We start from the raw sequence: 15,148 nt of genomic DNA, 5'->3' as shown, positions 1-15,148 counted from the left end.
TGCAACTACCACTAGCCCACTGTTACCTTGTTTCTAAAAAGATAAAATATTGCACAATATGAAATATTGTAGAGGTAAAGAAAGATGGAAGACTGTAGCACACTTTAGTAACATATTCATATTAATCGTATGAACAACAATCATTTTTATTAATATTGTTAATGATATTTATTACTATATCACAATTCTTTTACAACTATAAAACAGATGCTTATTCAGTTTCTAATTAAAAAAACAAAACGATTAAACATGAATAAAAAGATCACAATCTCTCAGATACGATGTTCACCAAAAAGCGTACTGAAAGTGATAGTTTATCAGGATATGGATGATAGATCATCCAACCATTTATGCATACGTATGCACAAAGTTTGTATTAATATACTGCTCTGTTTGTCACCATTGACAAGGTAATTTAGCAGTAAAGGAAAATCTATATAGTCCCAACATCACTTCTTTTCTGTCTCATTACTGTCTCAGTCCCTCTTAAAGGTAAGAGAGGAAAGAGGTGGAGCTGTAGTGTGTAATCACAGCACTAGCTGATTGTTGAAGATCACACACACACACACACACACACACACACACACACACACACACACACACACACACACACACACACACACACACAAACACACACACACGTCTATAATAATAAATACAACATATCTTCATGCCCAATCATCAGTGGTGCAAATCAGCTGTCACTCATGGTCTAAAATGACTCCCTGAATCTCGATTCACCCCTAATAATCAACCACACATTGCATCTCAATCTCAGTCACTCTCATGCTTACTGAATAAAAAGCAAGCCTATAAACATAGCAGCAGCTCATCACAGGTAGGAGAGAGAGTGTTTGTGTGCTGGTGCGATGTACAGGTTTAACAAGCTCAAGCATATTTACCAATCCATGTATACAATACAGCTAATGATCAGGAATTCAAATGTGTAGAGCAGCCAGGGTTTATACAAGTTCTAAATTGTGTGTGCGTGTCTGTGTGTGTGTGTGTACCTCTCACGAAGGTCATCAAGGCAGCGCTGCAGGTGAACCTCTCCTGCTGTGACAAGTACATGCTCTCCACTCTCCTGGATCAAAACTTCCACACACGGGTCGGCCTGGTTCAGGAGACGCATCCCCCGCACCAGCTTGGGCATCTCGCCTACACACGCACGAAAGTTTAGCGTGCACACACAAAAAAATGAGAGAGAGATACAAAATGATATTTGTGAGTAAACTTATTGTAAATTGCATGTCAATATCATTACATGCTCACCTCAAAAGTACACACATTTAAACAGTTATATATAGTAGCAGATTAGCAAATCATCAGCACCATTCCACCTTTACGACATTAGGACACACCTCTTATTATTTCTCTCTTCAGTGCCTATTTTTTTGAAAATCACAGTCTATTACACAGTATCTGAATCACATATGCATGTGTGTTTGATATTCTGAACACACCCCCACAGTAGTGAGAGCCTACAGGACTCTTAAACGTATAGTAACAGACACTAGGTAGTGGAAGAAGGCTTAGCAGCAGGCTAGAAATGAGAAACCACTGAGAGGTTTTCAAAAGTCTTATTTCAACTGCATTGGAAAAAAGGACTAAAATGCAGTTGCAAAAAACTACTGCTGCATCTTTCTGTGGGTGATTTTGTGTTTCCTTTTAGGCTAGAAGTTATCATGCCTCAATAACTCTTGGAAATAACATAACCCAGGGTTCCAAATGAGAAGGTAGAACTACCCCTACGGTGTGAGATGAAGATGTACTGGAAGCAGAAGACTTTGACAAGGGCCAAATTGTGATGGCTAGATAACTTGGTCAGAGCATCTCCAAAATGGCCTGTACCGGCCAAAAGTGTAAATGAAATGGTGACAGGTCATAGCCCCCAAGGCTCACTGATGCAAGTAGGGAGCGATGGCTAGTCCGTCTGGTCTAACCCCACAGAAAAGCTACTGTAGCGTTGTTTGCTAAAAACAGCTATGATAGAAAGGTGTCGGTGCATCCAGCTTCCTGCGTATGTAGCTGTGTAGCCACATACTGCTCAGAGTGCCCATGCTGAGCCCTGTCCACCACTGAAAACTCTTATAATAGGTACATTAGCATCATAGCTGGGCCATGGAACGATGGAGGAAGGCTTTCTTTTACATCAGTTGGACAGATGGGTGAGTGTGAGTTACTTTCTTTGGAAAGATATGGAGGATGCACTATGGGAAAAAACTAAGCCAGTGGAGACAGTGTGATGCTCTGGGAGATCTTAGTCTTAGAGTCCTTGGGTCCTGTCATTCTGGATGTTACTGAAACATTTACCAACTACCTAAATGTACTGAAGACCCAGGTCATTCTTTCATGGCAACAATATTCTTTAATGGCAGTGGATTCTTTCAGCAGCTCATTATAAAGGCTGTTAACGTCCTAGTGCCACTTATTTGTTGAGTCCATGCTTCGATGGGTCAGAGCTGTTTTGCGTGGGACAAGGGGGATGACACGATATTAAGCATATCAGTGCATATTCTGCTTTATAATGAGCAAACCAGAGGACAAAGTGAAAAGAGAAAATTGCTTGAGAATTCGTGTGGAAGATGACAGAATGAATGTCCTGTGAGTAATAGTCCTCAAACATGGCTGGGCTAAATCAACTAAAATATCCAAATAGCATGTAGCTAACTATTTGTTTCCCAGCCCCTATTTCTGTGTGGGGGAAGGGGGGATATTTTGTTGAATGACATATGTTGAATGTGACGTGACATACGGCTAAGTATGGTGACCCATACTCAGAATTTGTTCTCTGCATTTTAACCCATCCAAAGTGCACACACAGCAGTGAACACACACACCGTGAACACACACCAGGAGCAGTGGGCAGCCATTTATGCTGCGGCGCCCGGGGAGCAGTTGGGGGGTTCGGTGCCTTGCTCAAGGGCACCTCAGTCGTGGCCGGCCCGAGACTCGAACCCACAACCTTGGGTTACAAATCAGACTGTACTGCTTCGTAAACACAAGCTAAAAAAACCCAAAAATGTTTGACTACAATAGTCTATAGTCAACTTTGTAAATCAGTAATTTGTAACAAATTTCACACAGCGCTATAAATGCTAATCAAGTAGCTTTTACTATATATCTAATGTTTATTTGTTTCATAATAAAATCATAATCATAATAAAAGTTGAACTGTTCGTTATACGTTTTAAGAAATCACTTTCTAGTTTTAGCTGTCTTATTGGCTATGGGTTATTTATTTCATGGGTTTTTAAGGTTTTGGAGAGTGGAGAGTTTGTCCATAGCTTCATTTTAGTTTGAAGTATACTTTAACAATATTTTAAGCATACAAATATGTAAATAGAAAGACTTGATTAATTGGTGGTAGCGGCGTCCTCATAGACGCCTTGCTCATTTCAGCCTCAGGGCCACTAGTTCCTGCATTTGGAAACGTTACAAAAGTTTGACATTTGGGTTATAACCACACACTGGAAGAGCTTAACCAGTACTGCAGTGTAAAGATGTATATTAAGAGTTGTGCTACTCTTGCTTCATCTAACTTTTAATGACCTCAGATAACCTTATGGCAATTTAAGTAATCCTGAACCAGCATGGAACAAGCTTCACTCCTGAAATGAGCTCTGTGTGTGTGTGTGTGTGTGTGTGTGTGTGTGTGTGTGTGTGTGTGTGTGTGTGTGTGTCTAATCAGTCAGTTCCTTTGTGCTCTAAAACGGGAAACATTTAACCGTCATCTGCAGTAATGAGTTCCATATGAGGGCAAGTATTACTGTGAGCTTCGTGTGGTTGACATGGCATCTATGATACTAGAGATACTTGTGCCATGTAGCGTTTGTCTGCTGCATGCTGTTAATTAAGACTTAAAACAATCAAGCTGTGTGTATATTTAAAGTCAGGCATTAAATGTACACAATTTGCCCCGCTGAGATGTTTGCTGTCTAAATTTTGCTTCTTTTTTTGTGCACTAGAGCTACCCAACTAATAATATAGCTAACAAGTAAATGCATATGATTATTATTATTATGATTTGTTTAGATATACCAGTCAGGTTAAGCAAATTACCCTCATGTATTTACCCTCAGCTAATTCACAGTTAACCTTTATTCACAAATAAAAATCTATAATGTATTTAGCGTTCTTGAGGCTTTAATGTTAGATTTAATGCTACACACCAAGTTAGCATAGTTACTGTGGTTTATTCGCAATAAAACATGTTGAATTGGATCATTTTAATTCTTTTTGGCAATACCTCTGAACTTTTAAGGTATAAAACCTCAGTCCTGTGCATCTGAAAACATAAGTATTCACAGAATTTAAAGTGAAATGTATTGTTTAAATCTGAAAAAGATGCTTGCATAAGAGAGAGTTTATTATTATTTTTTTAGCTAAAACTTAATTCAGCCAAATTATGTTTATCTGTGCTAAGATATAACTTGCACAGATGGACAGATTCTCAACTGTTCACAGCCAAATTTGTTTCCTCGGGCCAGAACAGCCATCTTCACACTTCTGTTTATATCACATTTTGGTGTGTGCATGAGTGTCATGCAAATACATACTGGGATGTTTGGGTTCAATCGCTACTCTGACGATGGGGGTGGCCTCAAAGTTGAGTGGCGTGAAGGGGGGGCACGCGGCCGAGGTGGAGATGGTGGCTGACTTTAGAATAAACTCCTCCATCCCACCGATTCCTGCAGGAGCAACCACAAAACAGTACAACACACTGTCAGGAATAAAATTACCCATAATGCAACATGAACACCACACAGAACAGCTAAATGTAAGATTAAACCTAAAAAATAGATAATTTCTATACTGAAAGTACAATTTCAGCGAGAAACGAATGAGGAAACACAATGAGGCGTGTTGCAGGAAAAGAATAAAATAACCACCCTGAAATTAAGCATGTGTGTGTGTGTGTGTGATGATTTACACATTCAGTGCGCAAGATTCCTAGGCGACAAGCTTTTCTAGATAAATAAATCTCAGTACTCTGTGTCTTGGCTGATGGACTACATTCAGGTGAAAGAGGAAACTGTACATGTCACTTTGGGCCAAACTGTCACTTGAAGCACCAACAGCTACTGCAGAGAAAAGCATGTGTGTGTGTGTGTGTGTGTGTGTGTGTGTGTGTGTGTGTGTGTCAGAGTAGAGTGCAATCAAAAAGTAGTCTGTCAGAAGCTACAACAACTCATTTTTTGGTATACAGGTCACCTGAAAAAAAAAAAGAATATTTTGTGTGCTAATGGTTCATTTTGAGGCTTCTTTTGCACATTTTCTAAATATTTACTCAACAGAAAAAACAGAAAATATAATGATACATTGGTTATAACTAACTTTATTTCATTCACAGTGTTATATTAATGATTCGATTCATTTCTATATTTAAAAAAGAAAAAAAAAAAGAAAAATGTATATGAATGAAAAGTGTTTTTACCCCTGCATCATAAAAAATGTGTTTTGTGCCAGTATAAAAGTAAACAAATGAAAAATAGCAAGAAACACCAGTATAATATAAAAAATAAATAAATATGGCTATTAATTAAATAAATAAATAAAAAAAAAGTGATCATGTGTGTCGGTGTCTGAGGCATCATTTTAACTGGTTTTCCAAATTGTGCTAAAATGCGCAGCTTTTGTGGTCCCTTTCTTGGGCACTGTGTAGACTACAGAGACACGAGGCTGGTGCGGTTAGTGAAGAGAGATGTCTAAAGGCTACAATGTGGAAGTGTAACCATAAAATCTGATGAAAAAGTGCAGATGATTCGTGGATGACACGTGCAGGGTCTCCAGTAAAAAGTGTGATTTTTGAACTCTATGGATTGCTCAGATTGGGTTGCCTCTGGTGTTCAATCAGTTCAACTGCATTACATGCATAATTAATAGAATGCTGATTTCCACTATGCACATCGTCTCATTTTCATGCTATGCTGCATGCTAAGTTCTGTTACACCTCTACTACTTCATGCATTTTTAAATACTGGCAATTCTTTTGAATGATAAAAAAAAAACAACAAAAAAACAAATAAAACTCATTGTGAGCTATAATATAATACTGTAGGAGCATGTGACCTGATTGGTTACAGGGGAATTGTGGGTGAAGATCATACACTGGAGCAATGAATCCCTTTATCCTGGTCTTGTATCACAAGCTCATTTAACATGGCTTCAAGAACACTCTGTAACAAACGCTGACAAAGCCGAATAAAGTACAGAAAAGTATAGATCGGAAAAAGCTGTTTGACCACGGTAAAGTGAATATAGCAGAGTAGGGCTGAGGAAAGAACCTAGCTAATAGCATACATTTTAGCCAAAGGCTAACAGTATAGGGTGTTACAAGATGTTGTTAGAACACCACACCCTTTCCCTGGAAATTTGATCATCCTCTCAGATTCTCTGCTAAATGAAATAAACTAAACCTGAAAAACTACTGAGGACTTAGGATGATCAGAATGTGATCCTGTCTTAAGAACATTTTAGCTTGCAGTCAGGTCTCTGTGCTGTTTGGCACAGTGGAGGAGGAAAAGAAGAGAGAGCAAAGAAAACCTACAAAAGGGCAAGCTACAGAAGTCTTTTTACGATCTGCGATTCAATTCGATTCAACACTTATTATGAGGAGAACATACAAAACTGACCTGAACTCTGAACAGGCCATTTTCTTTAGTGCTTATTCTACACTGCGTCATGGGGAGACTGGAGTCTATCCACAAGGCACAATGCGACGGACATGCTGGATGAGGTGCTAACCTATTGCAGGCCACAATCACACACTACCGACAATTTAGAGATGCCAATCAGCTAACATATATCTGTGGACTGGGAAAGGAATCTGGAGCACCCAAAAAACTCTAAACAGGGAAAACTCTGCAAACACAAGGAGGGGACAGGAATCGATTTGGGATGGAGCACAACGGACCTGCTCTCTGGGTGGGAGGGAAGGCAGACTCATTCATCTCTATCCATAACAGTGACACTAGCCAATCATAAACCCCTTGTCTGTAAAGAAGACCCGAAATAAGCTTTAATACCAAGTCACGTCGTGTTCATTTACACTTACAGCAACCAAGAGTGACAAATGTCACTTTTATTTCAGTTCAAGCTTCTTTCATCAAATTTATTTAATCATGAATATGATTACGGCTCTAAAGTGAGCTCACGTGCCGTTCGACAGCTTAGAGACCAGGTTTTTCTTGAAAATGTTTTGTCTTAGTGGCCACTTACACACATATACGGTTTCTAAATATAAAATTTCACCCATTTTGCTTTTGACTGATGGCTAATCAACACGTCAAATTGAGTGCGTGGGTTTGAGGGCAGGGCTAATGTGCTTAAGCCAGTCAGCTACCTCAAAGCAGCAGGCAAACTTTTCTGACTTTTAGCCACTCCAATCCCAGCAGGAACCAAGCTACAGTAAGTGAGGGATTTAACACTGAAAAATTTGAGGGCAAGGCTTTCCAGTGATCACTGTGTCCTTACTGTCTGAAAGACAAATGCTCCACACTGTCCAGTCTTTACACCTAAGGGCCTAATCCAGAATGTCTCCTTACTCTCTATATACAATAAGTGCTTTAAAATAGGGCAGGGATTAGTGGCACTCTTTGATATTCTGTCATTGTACTGAGCCACAGAATGTCTCACCAAGACCGTTTTATTTCCAGAACAACTTTCTAAAAAGCATTTTGAACTGAAATAACTGATTTAGATCTATTATTGTATAAAATTGTTATATAAAAATGTATTATATTACATAGTATATTTATAGTCTTCTATGTGTGTTCTATGTGTACATTTCTTTTATTTCTGCTGTTCCCCAATGTTTTATGCGTCACATACACGACTACACACAGTATGAGATGTAGAGACTGTGAGGTAGAGGTCATAAAAACAGAGTCAACTGTACGGTTGTGTATGTGCCACATATACTTTGACTTAGAAAATATTTTCAGCACTTTAACCATCATTTTCTCCAGTTTTGTGCAGATTATCCTTCAATCAATACAAATAAATAAATAAAAACAAAACAAACAAACAAACAAACAAACAAAAAAACACCCAGAAGAATATCCAGTTGTTTGTCTAGAATAGTCTGCTAACTGGTGTTGAACTGCTTCTACAGGAAATCTGCCTTGTTAAAAATTAATAATTGAATGACATTCCTTTTCGATATTTTAATGCGTTTTGAAGTGGGAAGCATATTGACTTAAAAAACAGTATGTTAAGTTTAGAATTGGCAGATTTGAGCCTCTAGGTCGGTTCCTCTATTCTTATGTCCAATTATTCACTTAACACCTGACTTTAGCCTAGTGCAATATTTTTTACATATGGCCAAAAGTAAGAGGATACATGACCAGCCATACCTATGGGTTTGTCAAACATCCTATTCCAAGTTTATTCCCTGTTTTTTTTTTTTTTTTTTTTTTAATTTATGATAACTTCTACATGTGGCTGTAGAGATTTGTGTTCATTCAGCTGCAAGAGCATTAGTGAGGTCCGGCATCGATTATGGATGATGAGGTCTGGGGTGCAGTCGGTCTTCCAGTTCATCCCAAAGGTGTTCAGTAGGGTTGAGGTCAGAGCTCTGTGCAGGGGTTCTTCCACACCAGCAATAACAAACTGTTTGTTCATGGTTCATGTATCTTGCTTTATACACAGCTGCATTTGTCATGCTGGATCCTACTTGGTTCCCTTGGTTCCATTGAAGAGAAATTGTAAATGCTACAGCATTCTGTACAATTCACTTTTGTGTCAACGGTTTGGGAAAAACCCTCATATGGCTGACATGGTCAGGATTTTTTTAATTCAATGGCATAGCTGGAATAGTTAGCATACTTGCTTGTTGTGTGCAAGTGTTTTTGTATGTTTTGTGCCTTGTGTTATGTCATCAATGTAATTAAGCCTTGCCATCCTGAAATAAGAATTTCAAATGTAGAAATGTGTAGGCATTCTGATAAATATTGACCCTTGGACTGCATGCCAATGCAGACATGAAAAAAAACACAATAATACTGTTAATGATAAAAAATAAATAAATAAATAAATAAATAAATAAATAAATACACAAATGTAGTAGAAAGAGAGGGCTGTTGTAGTGCCAAGCCAAAATAAATAAATACATAAATAAATAAAATTCATGCTGCAGCATACAGTGTACCAAAATAAATAAATAAATAAATAAATAAATAAATAATTTTATTATATATTATAATTTTTTTTATACAAGTTATATATATACTGTATATTGCATTAAAAAGCAAAAATCATGTGGCCAATGTTTACTGTAACATCCCAAACCTCATGTCCTCACAATGGGAACATCCACCAGCTTTCTGAATCCTTTAATAAAAGCCGAACCCTCAACTCCACCTCTAACTAACTATAAGGTCTACCATTTGTCTGTAGTTTATCAGTAATTTTATCTGGTTTGCTGCAGCTGTAATATTCACCCGGTCGTCTGCACCTTAAAACATAATCACCATCAGTGTCACCGAAGCTGTAGCAAAACTGGAACTAAATATGGTTTAGCGTGTAGTGCGAGAGGTCTGGAAGAGAAAGCCAGGTTCACCGTGTAACTTAGCCCCAAGTCAGAGCGCTTCGTCTCAGACCGGCTTTATTAAAGGACTATTTTAGCCCAAGCCCTAATCCTATTCATGCGGCAAGCACCTGGAGGCAGTAAAGTCTGCAATAAAAAAGGCTTACCGCTAATCGCTTAGTGTTTTAACCTGCACAGGCAGCAAAAGCTTTGTTGGTTTGCTAACATTAAAAGCTCATATGTCTCATGAGATTTGTATCTTGATATACTTATGACATCATTAGTGTACTCGCTTCAGTGTTGAGCGCATGATGATAACTAGAAGTAACATCATCTAAAGGAGCTATTGTTCCTTTAAGTGTCTGCATATGAGTTTTGTTTCTAGGCACTTCTACAGGATGTTTCACAGATGACACATTTCAGGATGGGAAGCATGGGAAAACAGGAAGCTGCCTCCTTTTTAAGGAAGAATAGTGTCCGGGATGACGTCATTTCTCCGTCTTAATCGAGAAACAAGGATGACTATTTTTTTGACTATGATGAGTGTTTAGCTCATCAGAAGAACAAACAACATGATAGTGTTTATTACACCATGCTTTAAAGCACTTTTCATAATGACAGCTCTCTGTCTCGGGATTACCTTCTGGCAAAAGGCAGATAATGAAGCAGAGAACCAAAACAAGAAACACACATAAGAGAGTCATGAAGTGCTGTCAAGAAGAGTGAGAGATTTTTTTTAAAAGAGACCTAGACTGAGAAATATCACATGACTTGTAATAATGACATCACCAGACCTCGTCTTCTCCTCTTTCCCAATGCAGCACTAAAGCCAGGCATTCTCATACTTGGATGAAGTGACCAGACAGCACACAGGAGCTTGTGTGTGTGTGTGTGTGTGTGTGTGTGTGTGTGTGTGTGTGTGTGTGTGTGTGTGTGTGTGTGTGTGTGTGTGTGTGTGTGACTATACTGCTGTTTATTGCCCCCTCCGGAGCCTGAGGCACACTGCCATTTTTGCTTCAGCTGATGTTCTCTTCACTGTAACCACATCATCTACAGCTGCCTGGCTGAAACAAAAGTTTTTTTTTAAGTACAGCTAATCCACCAAAATTGTATTCAGGTCAAAGTGAAAGTATCAAAAATTGTGTAAACTGAAAAAAAAAAAACAAAAAAAAACATGCTGCCAAAAGTATTAAAAAGCAAAAAAAAATAAAAAATTAACTGGTATGCTCAAGTCTCATTGTCATGTGAAAACAAACATCGTACTAAATCTATATAAAACTGCTGTGAGCCACTATGCTGCAGATTAGTTGGTACATGCATGAAAACACTACTTGGTTATTTATTTAGTTTTTATTTCATTTAATAAACAAAATTTGTCTGAAGTAATATATTTTGTACATAACCAATATTTACCATTTGCTAGAATCTGATTTGCTGCCTGGACAATTTGTGTTGGCTGGAATCGGGGCCCGATCCCCCAACACACACACACACACACACACACACACACACACACACACACACACACACACACACACACACACACACACACACACACACACACACACACACACACACACACACACACACACACACAAACCAGCTTCAAATACAACAATCCTAAATATAGCCAGATAATATGAGCAAATGTGAGTTGAATTGAACTCCATATGCAAGGAGGACGACTGATTTTATCTTTGCTTTCTCCAGCATAATGAAATATTTTACTGAGCTAGGGCCAGAAGTGTTCAACCTCAAGGTCGATACTGCAGTCCTGTAGCCCTTATCCATATTTAATTGAGCATGGAGAGCTGCAGTGTTAACTACAATCTCCAGCATTATTTAGCAATTATGGCGTATCGGTATCAAGCACATTGTAACCAGAGCTTATTCAGGGTTTGGACATATGCTTCATTCTGAAATTCACGCACTATTTCTTCTCTTTTCAAGACATGTCGCTAAGACATATTCTTTATTTCCTCTTTTTAAATTCCACAGAAATATAAAATAATAATAAATTTGACAACGGGCATGCTGCACATTTGACAACGCACATTTGTCATGTCTTCTAAAAGGCAATTTTTCTATGCCGCCTCCTCTAGTCATGCTGGAATAAATGTGCATGTCCCAGGCATTGCTTCATTTTCACCACAACGTCAGTGTGCTCCAGGTGAGCCACAGGAGCCGTCCATGTCCAAATGAGGAGGAGGAAATGGGAGGGGCTACAAAGCAATTTTTAGCGATTTTTGTTTTTAATGCTTTTTAAATTCAAGTGCTTTTTAAGCAGCACAAGAAAAAATGGTTATTTTCAAGTACTTACATTTCAAAAAGCCAAATTCATGTACAGAACTTCGAGCACCTTCCATAAACCCTGTTTATATCCTTATAAGTTTAGAAAAGAAAACTTTTTTTTTTATCTAAAATGTATAAATGTATTGTTTATGAATATTATATTCCCACATCAAGTCATTGAAGTTGTTGTACTTAGTGCACCATCCGGTTCGGCGCTCTTATTGGTTCTTGGTTTGTCGCTCATCCTAGGAGATGTTACACTGCAGGTAAGTGTCTGAAAACTTCTGACACTGCCTGAACTTAATCGGAGGAAATAACTGATCGCAACGGCCATTAATCGGCTGTCGAGGAACATGTCAAACAAGCCTTCAAAGACAACAGATTTTACCCTAGGATTTTAGAAATCTTTGAGGATTTTCAAAATTTGCCTCAAACAACCAAATTGAGGGTTAAGGGCCTTGCTCAGGGGCCCAGCTGTGGCAGCTTGGTGGACCTGGGGTTCGAACCCATGACCTTCTGATCAGTAGCCCAACACCTTAACCACTGAGCTACCACATCCCATTGTTTTTTGGACTCCCCACCCTCCTAATGTTCACCAGTTTTTGTACCCCAACTGTAACATCCACAGCTTTTCTGTGTCCTCTCCGAAAAAAAAAAAAAATGGACAGATTCCTCAAACTGTCACCAGAACATCCACCAGTTTTTTAAACTGTGTGTTCTAATATCAACCAGCTTTCTGCACTGTAACTGCTATCACTTATGTTTGCGATATACAGTATCACATGCCACTGTAACTGTGTCAACAAACCCTGGTGGTGTCAGCGAGGCAGACAGCTGCAATCGTTTCAGAGAAAGAATGAAAGTAAAGCAGCCACCAACAACCTGGTGCCTCGATCATTAAGCGCATCACAAATATTTCAATATTTCAAACATATTTTGTGTTACAGAAAAGACTTCACTTAGTCTCTTCTAGTTTCCTCTAGTCTATCTGTCATATTCACCTATCCATTCATGTACTGCTTCTTTCACTAACAGTGTCCACCTTTGGACGATCAGGCCCGAGATCAGCAGCTCAAAGCAATTCCAGCCTTGAAAAAATAGACACTGTTCACATGGCGTTTTAATGATTCCTACATAAATTCACTCAGACCTCTGCACACACATGCTTCTTATTTCCAAACTGCAGTTACTGGGCAGAGGAAAGATAGAGAAAAAAAATAACAAGAGCAAAAGAGTAGGGGAGGGGAAAAAAAGACCGACACAGAAACTCGCTGTGCCGAGTTTTGTAAAAATGGTCCTTGATGAAAAAAACACCAAAAACCCTAACCAACCCGACTGCAAACACATGGCCAAGATGTGTCCTATATTTATGCAGCAAACGTCTCTAGAAGAGACGCTCATCCCCGACTTCACCCGCCCGTAAAAAACACAGAGGCTCTTTCAGCCGGCCAGCCCGAAACGTGAGAAGGTAATTACTCAGAGGTGACTGGGTCTCTAAGGCATTCCTCAACAAAGACTTAAAGACGGAGAGAGAGGGGTGATGCTGAAAAAATATCCTGAAGACAGAAACGTTCTGCTTATACATAGAGGAACCACAGGAAAGCTATTTAAGACGTTCTGAAATCTGTGGCACATATGACATGAAAGACAATGTTTTTTTTTCCCCTAAAAAGTAGGAAATATTTATTCAGAAAAGAACAATCCCAGAATAAACATATTTAAATTCATCTGCTAATTGTTCAAATTGCTAATACTGTAAGTGTCCTTGTTCCTGCTGTTATCACGACAATTCTAAGAAACTATTCCTGAACATGAATGTTTCATAATATCTTTCCATTTAAAGTGCCACGTTGTAGTCACGCAAACAGAGGTGTAAGGAGAGAGAAAAAAGTTTGGTCTTGCTCTGTCTCTCGATGCTGGGAACGTGTGAATCATAGCTCGCATAACATGCTTCCAGGAGCTGATGAAAACAGAGTTCTCAGTCATGTCTGTCATTTCAAACGTCTTCCTTAACACTCAGCACATGTAACAGCACCGGCTTCAGATCCCCGGTGCTCAGACTTATGGGAATCTCTGCTTGTTTTCACGTCTGCTCATTCAAATGTAGACATTCATGGCTCAGTCGATGCACAGTGGTGGTGGTGGTGGTGGGACATGTCTGTGTGAGTGTACTGCTATTTGTCACTGTAAGACAAAAGGCCAACTTGATCCCGAGGTAGTACATGCGAATATATGGTGTGAGAGTACGGGATGGTGAATCCTAACATAAAGCAAATGAAAGTAGGAGATGGGGTTTTGTTTAACGTATCAACATTGTCTTACTAGGATGGAGAAGTACAGCTGCAGGTCTTTCTTCACATGCCCCATGACTACAGATACAGAGACACCTGGTCTACATCTGCTTGCTTTTAATCGCTCTAAATGCATCAAATGTGAATGGTCGTTTTACCCATTTGCAGTTCTAGGCACTTTGTTCTTAAGTTTCCAAAAATAAAATTCTTAAAGAACTAAAACCGCACCTCAAAAAATACCTACAATAGAAGACGAGTCAGAGCTTTTACACTTAGTGCATTTCCGTTTCTACCAGGATTATATATATTTCATATATAACACATATTTTTCTCCCTATATATAAAATGTGGCCGACTTATTTTGAATCCCCATGGCAGTGAATATCTACATTTAATAACTAGAATGTCCACTGGGTCCCTGAAAAATCTGTCAAAAGCATGTATCTCTGCTTCCACCCTGTGTTCTGTGAGAGAGATATGAGTGGACGTCTGTGTGATGTTAATCTGCATCAAGTCTTAAAATGGATGTTTTGAGAGATTTAATTTTTAGACACGATGTGTTATTTGTACAGGCTGTTCAGCTGGTGAAATAAATCTTTTTCTTCTGCCCAAAACATTGCTCTTGAAGAAGCACAGTGTTATTTTAAACTCTATGTAAAGTACATACCCTGTGTTTGGCAAGAAATGGCTTTGTGCACTCTCCTAATAGAGTTTAGGCTTGTCTGTAGGAACACAACTCGGATTATCAGCCATGTTAATTAATGTGATGTACAGCCAGAACATATCTCTCTCTCTCTCTCTCTCTCTCTCTCTCTCTCTCTTTCTCTCTCTGCCTGCCTGCCTGCCTGTCTGTTTTCAATCAGAACAAATATAAGGAAGTCCAAGTCCAAGCAACACTTTCTCAGTAAATAAATTAGTGATAGCACAATAACACTTTTCTTTTCTGACACAAACACTGATGGGGAAATTTTTGAGCGTCACCCAGCTCTGATGTCCGTCTGATACGTTAAAGCACTTCAATTAAACTAAAAAAACT

At 38.8% G+C, this 15,148-nt stretch overlaps 1 protein-coding gene across 2 annotated transcripts in view; it reads right to left on the bottom strand.

The window, feature by feature from the left end:
- The window catches only part of efl1 (elongation factor like GTPase 1), a 108,681-nt gene that overhangs the window by 22,131 nt on the left and 71,402 nt on the right, over positions 1-15,148 (bottom strand). For both annotated transcript variants that reach the window (XM_027161951.2, XM_027161958.2), the window contains exons 16-17: positions 4,560-4,691; positions 1,011-1,158 (exon numbers count right to left, since the gene is read on the bottom strand). In XM_027161951.2, the coding sequence (XP_027017752.1) occupies positions 1,011-1,158; positions 4,560-4,691 (280 nt within the window). The remainder of the gene's footprint in view (positions 1-1,010; positions 1,159-4,559; positions 4,692-15,148) is intronic.

The sequence above is a fragment of the Tachysurus fulvidraco genome, chromosome 2, assembly GCF_022655615.1.
Source record: "Tachysurus fulvidraco isolate hzauxx_2018 chromosome 2, HZAU_PFXX_2.0, whole genome shotgun sequence".
Classification (NCBI taxonomy): Eukaryota; Metazoa; Chordata; class Actinopteri; order Siluriformes; family Bagridae; genus Tachysurus; species Tachysurus fulvidraco.
This window is presented reverse-complemented; position numbering and strand designations above follow the sequence as displayed.